We start from the raw sequence: 18,759 nt of genomic DNA, 5'->3' as shown, positions 1-18,759 counted from the left end.
GATGATATTTTTCAACTAGCTGCACCCCAACAATTTTCCAATGTTATTCCATGCTTCATGTAACGAATTACCGCTTTATGCTTTTCTACTTTTGGCACGGAAACCAGCTCCCAACCCGAAAAAAGAAAAACACCAAGAAAAAAAAATCATAATCAGCCAGCGGAAAAGGAAACTCAAAATCAGATTTCTTAATTTATAGACAACTTTCTGTTTCGTTTTTATTCAATTTTATTTTGCAAATGTTGTTTTTTTTCTTTATTTATATTGTTGTTTTAGTTATTGTTGTTATTTTCATTTAGCACTGGAAGATGAATATACATACAATGTTTTATTTAGATAATTATGTAGGGATTTCTTTTGGTATTTTTTTTTTTTTTTGTTTTTCATTCAGTTTATATCCATTTATTTATTTATAATAGTAGGTAATTATGTGCAATTATTGTTTGTTTAGTTTATTTGAGAACCTAAACTCTATAAATAATTATTATATTAGTAATAGTTATATCTATAATAGTTAATATACAGTTGAGTGCATTCAAATAGCAGCAGTTTGTGATCACTTTACAACACACGACGCTAAAATGAGTCGTTAATTTTTTTTAATTATTTACAAGGTTTTTCTATACTAATGATGATGATTATTTTTTTATTATAGCAAAAATTAAAAGTGGAAATAAACATTGCCATAATCATTCTTAAGATTTAGGTGTCAACAGTAATAGTAATGCGGGTTACGAGTTTGAAAACAAACACCTTGACCCATAAAAGTTAACAATTGTGATTTGAGAATAAAGACTGAATACATTTTTTACGAAGATAAAATAGCAAATAATATAATTTACGAAAACAAACAATCCCAAACTGTTACTATATTTAGTTAAGATTTGATTTGTTTTCACATCTTTTAAGGTTTGAAATTTCGGGACCTTTTGTCTTAAACTAAAAAAGATGTAATTTAACCCTGTGGGGTAGTAAAATAACGCTCACCTATTGTATGTAAAATTTTTTCAAAATAAATTTGTACTTTTTTTGGTTACTTTTGAAATGTCAATGGACCTTATGGTTCGCAATTGTTGTTTCAACATACCGACTTTATATAATACGAAATTCATTCCACTGCCTTCAACATGAAAAAACTCAAACTTAAATATCAATCTGAGCGACTCTTTTTTTTATCTAGTGCCTAGTATTAAGTTCGATATTAAAGCGAGTATCAGCATGTACATCGAAAGAATTCTCTTTGTTCATTTTACAACGAATTCTTCATTAACTATTCTTCGTTAATTCTTCATTAAAACAACGAAAAATATAATTTTTTTCTAAAAGTTCGAAGTTTTCATTAAAAGTACGAAATTGTTTCATTAGAAGTACGTAACAATTTCATAAAAAGTATGAAAAATTTTCGTAAAAAGTACGAAACAATTTCATGAAAAGAACGAAATTGTTTCATAAAAAGTATGCTACTTATTCATAAAAAGTACACGCACAGAAAAACCATGTTTGGACATAGTTGCCGCATCCATTTAATGCTTATCTAGAGCATGTAATTGCCGCGAAAACCATGTATTTTGTCTTTGTAAAAATAGTTTTCGAGCGGAGAAAAATGTATGGTGGCAATAAGCATTTGAATGGTTCTCAAATACCGCAAACATGTTCTATCATTTAAATGATAGAATTTGAGACCATTAAATGGTCGGGAAAATCATGTACCTGACCATTCATTTTTTTTTTTGACTTTTTTACAGGGAAAAAAAGTATTTTTATAGGTTAAGTATAGATATCTCTAGAACCATTACATGGCCATAAAGACCATATACATTTTTTTCGTGACCATTTAATTTTTTAACTTTTTTGCAGCGAAAAGAATTTTATAAAAACATTGAGCACCCAGCAAAAACACTTATTACCCGGTAATCCTGTAGGTAAGCGTATTTAAAAATTAATAACCATTTATTAATTGGCATCGCTTCGGATTACATTTCCATACGCATGTCCTAGAAGGAAAGTACTTCTCCCCAGGCATACTTTCGGCCATAAAATAAGTAGTGCATTTAAAGCACATAATCACCTAATATGTAATGACTTATTCGTAGATACACCAAAGCTTGCAAAATAGCCACTTATTGTCTCAGGCAAATCTCGAACATACACCCAGAAAAAAGTGACCCCTTCTTTAAGTTAAAATGAACTCATTGTGAAGAAAGTTGAACTTCGTATAGCGCCAAAGACATTTTTATTTGTTTGAACGATGTGATTTTCGTAGAATTTAGGTATAATGCATTCCATATATTAGTTAACATTTTCCTATATTTATATACCACTATACTACAGAATGAAAAAATTTAACTAATTTGAATTCATATATGGAATGATTTTATTGAAATTTTTTCATTCATTTCGACAAATCTTACATATTTGTGGTAAAACTTTTACTTCATAATTAGAACTGCTTACCTTCGTTTTTAAATACAATTTTATTTATTTCTATAAGCAATTTTATCTTCAATAAAAGACATGTTTTATTAATATATTGAATATATTTATTAAGAATCAACAGCATCGAATCTCTTTGAAATATTAGTTTATTATTCCACTATTTCCAATTTCCGTGTGATATTATCAACTGTAAAACGCACTTTTTCTTCTTCTTGTACTTTTCACTTTTAATAAGTTGCTGCCTAACGATTTTGTCATTCTTTTACAATTTCAATACCTACAAATATAAAAAATCATAAAACATTTTTGTTGCAAAAGGTTAGCGTCACTGAATATTACCTGATAATTGAAGATTCCAAAATGAAGACAAATGAAAGGGTTGTTATTCTGCTGGTGTTTTCTTTCTTTATACACTATCACGAACACTGATAGATTTATTTAAAAAACGAAAATTTTTCTCACTAATTTAAAATAACAAATATTTTATATATTTTATTTGTTATTTATTATATTATTTAACCATATTATTTTTTAACAATCTCTCCGTATACCAAAACAACGCGATTCCAACTAAAAAAACAACCGACGCGCAAATATATCGATTACACCCACGCGCAAACACATCGATTACGATGACAGGTATCGATTACAGGTAGACAATAGAAATTTAGGAAAATTTCCTATATTCTAACAAGTGTGTTTCCTTAAGTTTTGAAAGGATTGCATACTTCTTAGTACGAATGAACTAAAATATTTTTCTATGCCAAGTGTTGTTCGTATGTATGAAAAACTTTCTATTATAAAGGAAGTCGCAATTATCATTTTATAAGAAATTTTACTAATTTTGAGGAAACTTGGTTTTAGTTCGGTTTTTGTTTATTTTTACGAATGCTTTGTTATCGGTGAATAAAATTTTCTTTTTCAGTAGTAAATTCTTATACCCAGCGAAGAAAATAGTATGAGTAAAATTCCATGCCTTATTCTAGTTAATGCACTATTCCTAACTGCTTACAGTTTAGGATTTTTTTACTGAAACGAGTAAATTTTATTATTTTTCACAAAAATTTACCTTAATGGAAATAAAATGGATAAACTATATTGATGAAAATTTTTTCCTTTAGTTTCGAAGGCACTTTTTTCTGGGTGTACTGATTTCTATCGCCGATTACAATGGATCAAAATATGGCGAGTGATGCTGTAATAGGAGAACTACTTGAATAGAAACGAATATTCTATAGATAAACAAAAAATCTAATAAATAATCTAAATTACACTCAAATTAATTTCACACTTAAAATAGAAATAAATGTAGGTTGTTTAAGGGAGTTGGATTCGTGAATTACGTTATAATATATCCAAAGCAAATTCACATAAGGTTCGAAATCTACTAAAAGTGGATTTTAAGTCTCTTTTTTATAAGGCAAATGGCATTTGAAATTTAGTTTAAGCGCATTTTGGAAGTGTAATGTGAATGAGGTATAAGAAAGCATTTATTTAAAACATAATATGATAATGTCATTAAACACAATTATTATGAAATAGTTGTGATAAAAATTTCTTAACGGAAAATTTTTCAGAATTACCGTTACATTACATATTCTTTTTGATTTTTTATGTAAGTGCTCGATTATGTGAATAATTATATCTAATGGTACCATCATTTATTCTATTTTATTAATTCGTTAACTACAACTGCCTAAAAATTTGAGAATAACAATACGAAAATTACCGAGAAGTATTTATTTTTGTCATTACAAGTTAGTCATTATAACTCGCCGCAATGTAATACAACGCGTAATGACAGCTTTACTCATGGTAATGTCAATTGTAATGAGATGTGGTTACCTAGTTTTTGCTGGGCAGGTACACACGATTTTCATTTTGCGCGTCAGTCGTGTGTTGATTGTTTCTTGGAATGAACGGAGAATACGGATTTACTGTGTTTTGTGTTAATTTATTTATTCATAAGTGGCACGTGGTTTTATGTGAACACAAAAAAGGAAAGTGTAATTGAAAAAATATACCTGTTTTTTGTTCTGCATTTTGCTATATGGATCATTTATTTTTATTTGCAGTTACATGATGTCTGCGTTTGTACATTTGATGGGCACACGATGTAAATATGGAATGATTACTTATTGTTGAAATTGAAATAAAATAGTGTGTGTAAAAATATGTGATGTTTGCTTGCACGACATTATAAATACAAACAAACAATGAATTAGTTTATAAATAAATAAAAACAAATAAATAAAGTTAATTTTGTGTTTTCTTTTCTCAAGCGGCGTCCTTTTTTCGACGATGAAAAAAGTTTTTTCATAAAGATCAAAACATTTTAGGTTGTGACCATGTTCTTTTAACTAGAAGAAAAACATTTTGAATGAATACCATAACATTTTAAATCGTGACCATTGTCTTTTCATTCAAACAAAATTCTTTTTATCAATATAATAACATTTTAGATGAGGACAATTATATTTTTCTCAGAACCATGTTCACTGATCCAACATGGTTGCAGGTTAAAATGTTTCATGGTCGCCGCAAAAATATTATTTTGCTCTTCGAATATGATTTTGACAATCATGTTTCTTCTCTGCGTGTACGAAGTTTTTTCTTACAAACTACGAAAAATTTGTAAGAACTTTACTTCGTAAAAAGAACGAAAGATTTCGTACTTTTATTGAAAAGTTTCTTTGGTTGTAAAATAATGACAAATTTCGTACTTTTAACGAAATTTGTCATTCTTTTTACGAAGAAAATTCTTTCGGTGTAGCACTGTGAATGCATCTCCGAACAATACGTGTTCGATAAAACGCAATACAAAATTTCGAACAATGGTTTCCGTTGTAAATTGCATGCGTTACGAGATTCCCTTTACCTATTCAATTCTACACTGAAAAAAATCATGATTTTGTCTTTACATCAATGATTTTTGTATGGATTCCGAGCCAAAGAAACGTACAATTGAAGTAAGTATAAATTTAAGACACAATTTTCATTCAAGCTTAAGTTCTGCGTACTTAATTTTAAGAATCAAAATTTAATTTTATTCGTCTTTTTAGCTTTTTTCTTCATACGTCCTTAAAAAAGGTGTTAGGTCAAAGGTTAGGTTAGGTTAAAGTGGCAGCCCGATTAAGATTCAGGCTCACTTAGACTATTCAGTCCATTGTGATAAAAAAAAGGTGTTAAACATGTCCTAATTTTGAACGATTTTTTGCGTTATAGTCAATATGCAAAAAGTCAAAAGGAATGGTGAGCATAATAAAAATATCGATGGATCCATGAATATTAAACATCCGTAGCTGGTTACTATGTTCGTACTTCAAAGTTAAAATCGAAATTACAAGCGAAAACTCGAATGAGAATATTTTTTGTATTCATTCCGATCCAAAGAAGAAGGTGAGAACTGAAATAAAGACACATTTAAGACACTTTTTCACAATTTTCTTTTAAATTTTAGTTTTGCGTACTTGATGCTAGGAAACAAATTTTAATTTATTCGTTTTTTCATCTGTTTTCTTAGCATATTTTCAATTAGAAATTATATGTATTTACTTCATGTTCGCTGCCAATAGCTTATTCACCTTTCTCGTATCAATAAACTCACTTTAATTTAACAAAGGATTGCTTTCTTAGATACCAGATTATTTTTAATAACTTTATGAAAAGTCGAAGTTTCTTTCTGAGTTTGATTTAAGTCCATAGAGGACACATATAATATTTTATATTCATTCCACTTGATTTTACTTTCACATCAAAGAAAACATTCATTTCACCACAACAAAATTATACGCTTAGTTTTTCATATACAAACAACAAGAAATTCATATACATTCCTTTCTCTCTAATCTTCTGCCTCTGAACACTTATCACTTTTTCTTTTGGATAAATGAAATTTACAATAAAATTTCCCTACGAACTTAGTTTGAATGTTGTCACACAAAAAAAAATATTCTAGTTATTTTTGTTTCAAATGTTTGGAAGCATATTAAATCAACTGTCATTTGCAGTAATCAACGTGCAAAAATTTCACAGGCTAAACTGAAAGTAGAAGTGAACTTGAGCACACAAGCATCACGAAATTATACGCTGAACTTTCATGAAAAATCCTGGTTATAGGATGGTGTATGAAGAACTTTGTTTATTTATTTAGCTAGGCAGGTAGTTCTGCAACTTGTGTGGTTGATAATCCAGCAACAAAGATGACCGTAATGAAATCCTGATCCGGCCGGTCTCATGAAATTGAAAGCCTAAACCAATACAGATTTACCCTGGAAAATTGCCGACAACTGCTGACTTTAATTATAATTTGTAAAAAGGTTAGTTATGAATATTTTATATTTTTGCTCGCGTAAGTTGAATAATTTGGCACAAAATTCATATTACAGGAATGTTTATATTGGAAAATCTATATTTAAGTTTAACTAAATCTGTCAGTTAACAGCTAATATTGGGCTTAGGTTTGGCAAGGAATTGTATTTTTATATGAGAGTAATACCTCGGATTTTGATGGTATTGGATACAACATTTGAATATAGTTTGGTAATTTTTTTTTTGAGTAAATGTACCTTGAGAATTGTTTTAATCTGTCTTCATTTGGTTATTCGGTAGCACGCCCGCCTTGCAAGCACAGAGTCGTGTCCGTCTCCATTCATTTCATTTGTATTTCAACATAAAAAAAGAAAACACATCAATTCCATTTTGTGTCACAATGATATATATGTGAAAAATAGAGATAATTTATTATTATTATACACAATCTCAATACTATCGAGCATGTTTGGCACGAAATTGGACGAAAAATTTACCAAAAGTGGAATGCCTCAAGTCATCTATTTTGGAAGCATGGATCAATATGGATCCTCAAATTTGCAAAAATCTTGTGTCTTCAATACCAAAGAGACTAGAAGCTCTAATTTCTTCCAAAAGATATGCGACAAAATATTAATAATTATACGCTTTTTGAATAATCCGGTTAGATGTGTGGAATGAATTTCATATGTTTTGTTACATTTTTTAAATTCATATATTAACCCTCTAATGCCGCAATTTTTTTGCCAGCTGATTAAATATTCAATGTTAGCGACACAAAATCAAGAATACGAAACAAGAAAAATTTATACGGTAAAATTCAGTATATGCTGCCAAGCCTCTTGAACAGTTTTATCTAAGTTTTTTTTTTATTTTACCCAATTTTGTTGTCTTAAGGTGTATTTTACTAAAAGCTTGATGATTTATCGAAGCCCGCCTAAAGCCGTGATTGGGCATTAGAGGGTTAAGGATGGCCGTTTTGTGTCTTTTTTGCTTTATAATAAAATAATAAACAAAATTGCCTTTATTTTGGTGTATCATTTTACCTATAAATCTATATTTTTCACAGAGATTTGATAAAATTAAACCTAACGTTGGTAGCGTCCGGTTAGATGTGTTAGTCACTGTATACTAATACATATTTTTCTGTCACATATGAAGGAGCTGTGTGAGCAAGAGTTTTTCGTTTAAATTAGCTCAACAAGAGCCTATTTTTCAGTACCGCTCATTCGTTTTCGGCATTTTGTTCATAGGGCTCCGAGAGGAAGAGCTGACAAACAGAACAGTCCTTTTTTTTACAGGGCAGAGGCGGAACTTCGGAGTCATTTCGAACACTGCGAAATGATTACTTATTGAGTTGAAATTGAACCAATATAGAGTGTATAAAAATATGTGATGTTTGCTGGCACGACATTATAAATACAAATAAACAAGGAATTAGTTAATTAATAAATAAATAAAGTTAATTTTGTATTTTCTTTTATCAAGTGGCGTCGACGAAAAAGTTTTTTCATACACCGAAAAAAAAGTAAACTGTTTTATAGGAAGAATAAACTAAGTCGTACGAAAATTGAACTAAATTTTGCTACACATTTTGAGATTTCCACAAAGCGTTGTACTTTTTAACTATAGTTCACGAAATTACACCCTCTTATCGAAGAAAATATTAATTAAAAGTTAAGAATAAAATCATGACCATTTTAACCATACAGTAAGTATTTCATTCTTACTATTTTTGGGAATCGTACGAAAATTTTCATTTGCTTTAGTTCATATTGAACTTATGTGTACGGTCATCGAACTTTATACTCACGTTTAGTTCATAAAATATTTGAGACATACTTAAAAAAAACGAAAATTTCATTGGGCTGTGGAAAATTTCGCAAAAAATAATAAAATTTAACTACTAACAAATGATTTTTTTACAATAAAAATAAGTTACATTTAGCGTTAGTTTAACTACGGAAATTTTTTCTGTGTAAAGATCATATTTTAGGTTGTGACCATGTTCTTTTAACTGGAAAGAATTTTTTGATGACGAATACCATAACATTTTAGATCGTGACCATTCTCTTTTAATTCAAACAAAATTCTTTTTATCAATATAATAACATTTTAGATGAGGACAATTATATTTTTCTTTGAAACATGTTCACTGAGCCAACATGGTTGCAGGTGAAAATGTGACTTCGAATATGTTTCTTCTCTGCGTGTACTTAAGAACTAGGGAAACTATAACTATATTCAGACATCGGACACGGCTATAAAAAGGAGGTCCCTTGTCATTGAGATTAACATGGAATCGGGCAGCACTTAGTGATAACATAAGAGAGAAATCCACCACTATGGTATCACAATGGACTGAATTGTCTAAGTGAGCCTGATACATCGGGATGCCACCTAACTTAACCTAACCAGACATTGCTGAGAAATTTACTGACATATTAAGTATTTTTTACCCAAAAACTCCATCATGTAACAAGCTTGTTTATTGTAAAATCCCGAAATATCGTACAGTAATATTGATGTTTAAGTCTGAGCACAAATTATAAATCATTTGTTTATATATATGTTTCCATTATACAACGTGGAAACATATTTACAATATTTGCAATATCATGTAGGTTTTTTTAGAAAATGGGAGAAAATTTATTAATAATAAAAAAAACTTTGTCTGTTGTTTAAGAAAATTTTATATGTTGAAGGAAAAAATTTGATTAAAAAATTTTTAAAATTTCTTTAGCTACACTGAAAGAAATTTCTTCGTAAAAAGAACGAAAATTTTCGTTAAAAGTACGAAATTTGTCATTGTTTTACAACCAAAGAAACTTTTCATTAAAAGTACGAAATATTTCGTTCTTTTTACGAAGAAAATTTCTTACAAATTTTTCGTAGTTTGTAAGAAAAAACTTCGTACTTTTTATGAAAAAGATGCATACTTTTTATGAAACAATTTCGTTCTTTTCATGAAATTGTTTCGTAATTTTTCATACTTTTTATGAAATTGTTACATACTTCTAATGAAACAATTTCGTACTTTTTATGAAAACTTTCGTACTTTTTGTGAAAAATGTTCGAACTTTTAGAAAAAAAAATTATAAAAAAGTTCTTGAATAACTTTTAGTTTCACTTCACTTTTATTCATAGCATGCTGTCACCCAAATGAGAAGTAGCATAGACATGCATTAAAAATGTGAATAAATGAATACACTAAAGCACATTATCAAAGGCAATTTCATGTCACGAACGAACATTTTTCAACTTCAATGAAACTTCTTCGTTATTTCAAAGAAAATGTCTCGTATTTTTTATGAAGAAATTTTAATGAAGAATGTTAAAAATATTCGTAGATTCGTAAAACTTCTTCACAAAAGTCATGAAATTTGAAGAAAGTTTCGTTAAAAGTACTAACTTTTTACGAAGAAAAGTTAATGTAGAATATTTCGTAGACGTTTCGTATATTCGTAAAATGTTCTTCGTAAAATTTACGAAAACGAATCAAAATTTCGTTGTTTTAATGAAGAAGTAACGAAGAATAGTTAATGAAGAATTCTTTGTAAAATTAACGAAGAGAATTCTTTCGGTGCATTGGGCAAAATTTAACTAAAATCAACTAATTTTCATGAACTAAAATAATGTTATGTTGGCATTAGCGCCCCCTTTTCAGAGTGAACTATGGATCCTCAAATATTAGAATTCGTTGTTTGTGACTTATTAAAAAAAAAATTGGTAAAAAACATTACCGTGAATTCTTGCCTCCAAATGGAATGAAAATGAATCGTAAAATGAATGTCTGAGCACGTTTGGTTTTTTAACAAAATTGAAACAATTGAAACCTAACCTAACCTAACCTTGGTGAAATAGATACAGAAACTCGTTTTTCAGAGCTTCTCGAATTACAATGGAAATAAATAATATAAAATTTATCATTTATGCGAAAATTACAGAATATTGTTTAGTCATTGCCATTATGGACTGCTAATACAATTTTTGATAAATTTTATCGCAATATTAAGAATATAAACAAAGAATATTTTCTTACTGTCATTTTATTCATCACCTGAAAGGGTTTCACAATTTTATATTTGTAGTGAAGAAATGTTTTTAGCCACCGCCGACCCTTTTTTGGCAGTCGACGCCGCCACCGAATATGTCGGCTCATCTCGACTCAAATTTAGCCGCCAAATAATCAAAAATATTTAATAACAACACAAAAATGTATAAATAAATTATGTATTTTCCGTCAAAATTTTGAACGTTCGATACACAATTATTCAATATTAGGTTTCTATAATAATTTCGCAAACATCTTGCTCAAAAGATATGGATGATATGTAAATTTGTTTGTAAGATTGGTTGTACAACTAGTCTTATAACCATTCCTATAATCTCTATTTGATTTTATAATGGATAAACGTCCGCTGACGAATATATAAACTTATATCGGCTTAGCCGTCAAAAGCCACCGGAGGCAAAATTTTAGTATCAGCCGCACCCGATAAAAATGGGTCATATTCATTCTCTGTTTGTATGACATTTTGGAAGGTCATCCCCTCTACTAGTATGTGGGTATAAACAAGTGGGAATAATAAAATAAATCCTTAGAACAATTATGTCACAAACACGATGGACGATGGCTAATTAACAGTTTTTATTGGACATCAGGGAAAAAATAAATGTGTATGAGATTTCTGCATTTATCGTAATTCAATCGTTTACTTCAAGAGTGTCGTAACACATAGTTAAAGAACAGAACAAAGTATCACCAAAACATTTCCAATTCTATATTGAAGTTGAAAAGGTAATCAATTACAAATTGAACTGATACCATTAACATTCTCGTCAAATTAACAAAAAAAAAGCAAAATAAAATAAAGAACATGATTGAACACGTTTTTACTTAAAAAAATAATTATTCCAATAAACATTTTAATTAAATTAAAAAGTATATGAAACTTTGACCGAAATACGAGGAAGTAAAGTTCAATAAGTAATTGATTGTTTTAATTACAAAATTAATTAAATTTTGGATTCAAAATAAATTTACTTTTTTATTGAATCAACAAAAAAATTAATTGCAAATGCCGAATTGCAGCTGTTTTTATGCATTTCAGTCGATCGATAGAGCTCGTTCAACATACAGAAACAGGCTGCAAGTCTTTAAAATGGACTCTAAACGAAAACAACCGGTTTGCCTATTGTGAATGACAGACATGCGCTCATTTACGGCATAGCCGTCTTTTCAAATCACACAGCCTAATCAGTCGAATACGGTGGTTATGGAACAATATTGTTTAAATTTTGGTGAAATGGTCACGTGGAACAAGTACAATATGAGACGGAACATGAAAAATGCTCTCATGGTCGTTTGACAAAAAAGGACTAAATATATTAATAATAATCAATTTGAAATGTGAACACCGCGGAGTTCAAATTTAAATTTTAAAATTCACCTTACTTTTTCCCCACAGTAATATCATATATTTATTCAACTGTATCTACTTTTCATCCCTATTCCAGCTGCTTTAAAGTATTTTGAAATTTCAATTATATTACTTTAAGTACATTTTTGTAAGATTTCTCAGAGATATGTAGACTTCTCTCTTAGGATTTGTGCCTACACCAATAAGAATTACTGCTTCTTGTTATTAAATTTATTGGTATACATAAATGTGACAGACAGTCAAAACAAAACAAGAAATACAAGAAACCAGGGAGGTGATTGTTTTCAACATTTGTGAGCTTATTTCTCAACTTTGACATTTTGAAAGCAATATTACCGTTGACTTTTTCAAAACATTATAAACAAAAAAAACAAAACGAAGCCAGAAACAAAATTCAAGAAAAGACGAAAAAAGTTCTGTGAAAAGTTGGTGGTACATCAAATCAATTTGAAATGCCTGGATGATTCAAAGTTCAAAATAATAATTAAAAACAAAAAATGACGCGAATAGGAGAGATTATGATATTTTTTTAAATTCTTTACCCAATCGTAGCTAGCTGCTATTTGACTGCACTCAAAGAGACACCCTAGCACATCGTTTTCCCTAGGGAGGGATCTTCTGGATTCTTTAATTTTTTTATAAGGAATACCAAGAGTATTCCTTGGATTTTTATACATATTCTAACTTTTTTTTAATTTTCTTCTTTTCTATTTTCAGTTTAGTATATTTTATATTTTTTACAAAATTATTATCTATTTACGCATACACTATCACATTCCTGTTGATATGCAACAAGTTGCATACCATTACGATTTTTTATTTCGGGAAATCCTTTTGCTCTTCTGGTAGATTTCTGGCATAGCTCTTTAACGAAATATCCGCAATCTGTGTATCACACCACTTAGGATTTAAAGGTTATACAATTATTGCTTAGACCAAAAACGACCAAACTGACCAACATGCTTTACTACCGATGCACTGCTGTTTTAGGGCCGGGAAGGGGATTTTAGATGCAACAAAAAATCAGTCAATTTTAGCAAATTTTGGATTCGTAAAAAATACGAACTTCCTTTTCGCATCGCATTTAAACAAAGCTTCATATTTCGGGATGTCCTCCAACGGCAATTGAGCTTTAGTCGTTTACACGTCTGTGCCGCAGCCTTCCTGATAACCTTCGTCGGGAGAATTACGACTGGTGGTGCTGATGAGAGCCCGTTTGATAGCTGTCACAGGAGGCAGGACAGGAACTCCACCTTTCTGCCAAACTCGTATCGTCTTGGCATTTATCGATGTAGGATTGGACGCCAGGTTATTGTGAATGGGAGATGTTCTCGAACTACTGCTGGCCTCCAGGCTTGTGTTGTGAGGCCTCTGACGTGGTAGTGTTCTACTGGTGAATGGGGGTGGGCTACTTGTAGTGCCTGTATAGTTACTTGAGGTTAGAGTAGCTCGACATAGAAGATTGCTCGCGCCTGGTCGACCTAATGTGCCGCTCATTAGTTGTTTTTGCAGTGGATTCATTTGCAGGTGGTGTTGTAGTTGTAGTTCAGCACCAGGCACAACCGGCAATCCATAGTCGTTGGGGTAACCCCCCATGACTATGCCAGAACCAGAATTGGAAAGGTTCGTTGTTGTGGTGGAAGCTGTGGATTCGGTATTGATTTGACAGCTGCCCTCATTGGACTGCAGGGTGTGGTTGAAATGTGTGCGTGGGAAAGTTCTACTAAAATTATCCGAACTGCTGCCGCCTTCATGCATATCGTACAATTGAGTACTTTCCATAATAGGAGTTTTGTCGGAGTAGCGACGTAAGAATAGATCATCGGCAGAAGATGTGCACGCCACTGCGGTTATGTCCTCCCATAGACCAGATGGATACAATGAATCACAGCCACCAGCCCTCTTGTACTCTCCATTGGTAGTTAAACCAGCTAGGTCAGCGTTCAAGGCTTTCGTGAGGATGGGTGGTATTTTCAAATCCGCAAACTCATCTCCCTCGAACCTTTTGGTGTCATTAATTAAATCCGGATTATTGCCGGCAGATGCAGTGGGCGATATGAAACAAGGAGCTGTGGCTAATACACTACCATTCGCTGAATAGGCCATATCTGTAAGTCTGGGTGGCTTCTGCAATGGGTTTGCACTTTGAATGGAGGATGTATCCTTTTCGCCATGGTCAATTTCATCAGTGATAATTTTTGCATCGCCGCCAGACCCATTCCCAGGACCTACGTTCCCATTCATGCCATTCGTTTGGTTTTTATTGCCCATTTGTTGGTTTATGCTAGTAATTACCTCCATGTTGTTGGGCGTTTTGGTAGCGTTGTAGGGCTCTCGTTTTAGGCGCATCATTAGGAATGTAACGAATAACAAAACACACAGTATCAAAATAACCAAAGCTGCACTAAGTCCAACAATTTGTCCACTACCCAGTGAAGCCATGCCAGCGGCTCGCATGCGGACATGGAGGGTGAAATTGGCCTCTGAAGATCCCGCTCTATTTTCGGCCACACAGAAAAACTCACTGGAATCGATCTCTTGAGCATTGGTCATAACTAAACGGGAAGTTTTCTCAAAACCTCCATGTTCCAGAATATGTAGCCGTTGATGAGAGCTGAAGGCTGTATTATTAGTCAGTAGACGCCCATTCCAATACCAGTTGACAACAGGTGCTGGTATGGCCTTTGCTCTACAAAGAATCGAAGCATTCTCTCCCATGGTTGCCTCAACATAATGACTGGAAGGTAATATTTCAGGCTTACACGCGAAATCATCTATACTCAAGTCGGCGAATGATTGGTCCAGAATCCTTTCGGGACCACCGCCACACACAGGAGCCACGGGATAGGGTATGTTCTTTTGCATTAACCACAACTTGGCATCGCGTAAGCGACAGTCGCATATCCAGGGATTATCGTGCAATTCAATGCCATGCAAACGGCTTAAGGTTGCAATAGTCTTGGGAACCAACTCACTTAGTTTATTACCATTCAGGCGCAGTAATGTTAGGCCTTCTAGGCCCTCAAATGCTTGAGGGGCAATCGACTGAATATCACAATGCGACAAGTCTAATTTATGCAGAGCGGGCGTATCCATAAAGGCATTGGGTTCAATTTTCTGTATACGATTCGAGGCAATGGTCAAATCCCTGAGCGAGGAAATATAACTCAAGGCCATCGATGGTACATTGTATAGAAGATTCTGCGAGAGATCCAATTCGACCAGATTTGTCAAACCCTTGAATGTCTGAGGCTCTATGTGCTCTATGCGGCAATTGCGCAGATACAGTTTTTGTAAGTTCAGCAGATTGATCCGCACAAACTCTTCATTCAGCAGTGTTTGTAATCTATTGCCAGACATATCTAGCACTTGAGTGGACGGATCAATATTGTCCGGTATCTGTTTAAGCTGACGGTCAATGCATTCAACTGTCTGCTTGCCACCCTTCCACTTGCACGCACACACAGTCTGGCAAGTGCTCATCTGTTGATGATTAACAATGACGGTATTGTCTGGTGAATGCGGTTGTTGGAAAGGATCCAAGTATTCCTCGGATATGGTGGGTTCGTCCACGAACGAGTAACCACTGCTCACGGCCCCCACATTATCCATATGCTGCTGTTTACGACCATTCAGGTGGCGGGCATTTGTGGCGTATGGTTGACGATGATTATGATGTTGATGCTCCATGTCGGTGGGATGTGATGATGAAACCGCCGTACCGGCAGATGCAGATGATGATGCCAACACTTTGGTCAGGTGATATGAAGACCCCGCACCAGCATAGTGTTTGTTTTTTTGAGCACGACCATAGTGTGAGGAGGAGGACGAAAACACAATTTGCGTTAAACACAGAACCCCCAAATGGATTAGAAATGTCGTCTTCCAAAGTTTTGTCATGTTTGCTTGTTTCCTTAATGACTATTGACATCAAAAACATAAACTCGCATACGCAGCACACACACACAAAGGGGTTAGGTTAGCACTGATATCCTTGTGACCCTATCTCGAATTAGAAACTTGTGTTATTTCCGTTTTGCTCAGGAGTTCAGAGTTTCCGGTGTTGGGTAGTTTTCTTTTCTTCTCAAAGTTTTCTAATAAGTCCCAAGGAACATTTCCTCTTCCTGGAGTAACATTTTGTAATATTCTGAGTTATATAATTTATAATTAATTCACATTTGCTTTTCTACTGCGCTGGGTGCACTTCTTTTTCTTTTGGAGAGAGGATTAAACTACACTTAATTCGTAAAAATTTTCTTAATTACTTTTAACTTTGAGCATATTTTTAATTATTTTCGGTTTTGTTGTTGATATTTCTGGTTTCAGGTTTCTTCGTAACTTTGTTGGACTTTAGGTCTCAACAGGAAAACCTTTTCGTTTCATTTTGTTTTGCTTTCTTTTAAATGGAACATCTAATCCTTTTTCTTGGCGTTTTTCCACACTTTTTACTTTTTTCTCTCTCTGTGGGTTTGTTTTCATTTCACCACGCCACAAGATTCATGTTGTACTGATTAATCATATTTGTTGTTTTTGTTTTCGAATTTATATTCAAATTTACGTTACACGTTACCCCTTTACATGTGGCGAGGGGGACATATTTATACGTTTTATGGTACTATGAACGTAACATCGACTGTGATTGACCTGGTAACGGTAATTAAGTACAAACAACAACTTCTCACTGCCATTCATCAGTGAGCATTATTCAGTATAGGTATAGTGCTCACTTACACTCACACACACGCACGCACTGGCTCACACAAACACCATGCATTGCAAGTACACATGCACGGGCATATTCGTTTGCCGTATAACCGATTTATGTCTTTACGCAATTTTTGTGTATTTTTTTTTGCTTTTCGTTTAATTTATGCTAAATCCGTTTTGGAATTCTTGAAGCGTATCCGTTTTATTCTACTTTTTTTTGCTTCTTTTCAGTTTTCACTTTTTTTGTTTGGTTGTTTAGCTACAACTTCTTTTACCGTGTGTGTTAAGTAACTTGGTGTACTTTCGATATGTTTTCGGTAACTATTGATGATATGCTTGATTGATTTTTCGTCTTATTTTGATATTATATTTATCTTTGGATTTAAGAAATTCCTTATTTAATTCTATTTTGAGATATGTGTGTATTTCTTTAACTTGATTTCTTAGGATCGCGACAGGCAGCTTGGGCACCCAACCATCACGGCTAACGAACTGAAACTGATTTCGTCAAACTCAAGGCAATGCAACGAGGGAAATGTTGAACTCGCATGTTGATTTTCGACGAGTCATGCTCAATGCAAACTTCACGAAGAGAGAATCAGAGTGTACAGAATAGAGCATTACATTTTTGTTGGGCAACATTTCCAGTCAACATGTTGAGACATCGTAATAGTGATGTGATATATAATACCATCATACATGTTGCTCGAGCAACCGGTTACAAATACTATAAATGAGACTTATGTTAACACAGTTTAAAAAATATTTTTAATTTTTATACCCTCCACCATAGGATGGGGGTATATTAACTTTGTCATTCCGTTTGTACCACATCGAAATATTGCTCTAAGACCCCATAAAGTATATATATTCTGGGTCGTGGTGAAATTCTGAGTCGATCTGAGCATGTCCGTCCGTCTGTTGAAATCACGCTAACTTTCGAACGAAACAAGCTATCGACTTGAAACTTGGCACAAGTAGTTGTTATTGATGTATGTCGGATGGTATTGCAAATGGGCCATATCGGTCCACTTTTACGTATAGCCCCCATATAAATGGACCCCCAAATTTGGCTTGCGATTGCTCTAAGAGAAGCAAATTTCATCCGATCAGGCTAAAATTTGGTACATGGTGTTGGTATATGGTCTCTAACAACCATGCAAAAATTGGTCCATATCGGTCCACTTTTACGTATAGCCCCCATATAAATGGACCCCCAAATTTGGCTTGCGATTGCTCTAAGAGAAGCAAATTTCATCCGATCCGGCTGAAATTTGGTACATGGTGTTGGTATATGTTCTCTAACAACCCTGCAAGAATTGGTCCATATCAGTCCATAATTATATATAGCCCCCATATAAATCGATCCCCAGATTTGTCCTCCGGAGCCTCTTGGAGGAGCAAAATTCATCCGAACCGGTTGAAATTTGGTACGTGGTGTTAGTATATGGTCTCTAACAACTATGTAAGAATTGGTCCATATCGGTCCATAATTATATATAGCCCCCATATAAATCGATCCCAAGATTTGTCCTCCGGAGCCTCTTGGAGGAGCAAAATTCATCCGATCCGGTTGAAATTTGGTACTTGGTGAGTATATGGTCTCTAAAAACCATGCAAGAATTGGTCCACATCGGTCAATAATTATATATAGCCCCCATATAAACCGATCCCCCTATTTGGCTTGCGGAGCCTCTAAGAGAAGCAAATTTCACCCGATCCGGCTGAAATTTGGTACATGGTGTTGGTATATGTTCTCTAATGACCATGGAAAAATTGGTCCACATCGACCCATAATTATATATAGCCCCCATATAAGCCGATCCCCAGATTTGACCTCCGGAGCCTCTTAGAGGAGCAA

The 18,759-nt window shown here is 33.1% G+C and overlaps 1 protein-coding gene across 1 annotated transcript; it reads right to left on the bottom strand.

Annotated features, from left to right (window-relative positions):
* Positions 1-11,716: 11,716 nt before the first annotated feature.
* Positions 11,717-17,342, bottom strand: kek1 (leucine-rich repeat, immunoglobulin-like domain-containing kekkon 1 protein). Its single transcript, XM_075297894.1, has one exon. It carries the CDS (start codon positions 16,089-16,091, stop codon positions 13,332-13,334), a length of 2,760 nt encoding a protein of 919 aa, XP_075154009.1. The 5' UTR covers positions 16,092-17,342; the 3' UTR covers positions 11,717-13,331.
* Between the last annotated feature and the right edge of the window lie 1,417 nt (positions 17,343-18,759).

This window comes from Haematobia irritans, chromosome 2, assembly GCF_050003625.1.
Source record: "Haematobia irritans isolate KBUSLIRL chromosome 2, ASM5000362v1, whole genome shotgun sequence".
NCBI classification, from domain to species: Eukaryota; Metazoa; Arthropoda; class Insecta; order Diptera; family Muscidae; genus Haematobia; species Haematobia irritans.
Note: the sequence above shows the minus strand (reverse complement) of the source record. Positions and strands in the feature narration are given on the sequence as shown.

Bases quoted from the DNA above. Each gene is read 5' to 3' on its own strand.
- kek1 (XM_075297894.1), bottom strand. From the start codon at position 16,091: ATGACAAAACTTTGGAAGACGACATTTCTAATCCATTTGGGGGTTCTG.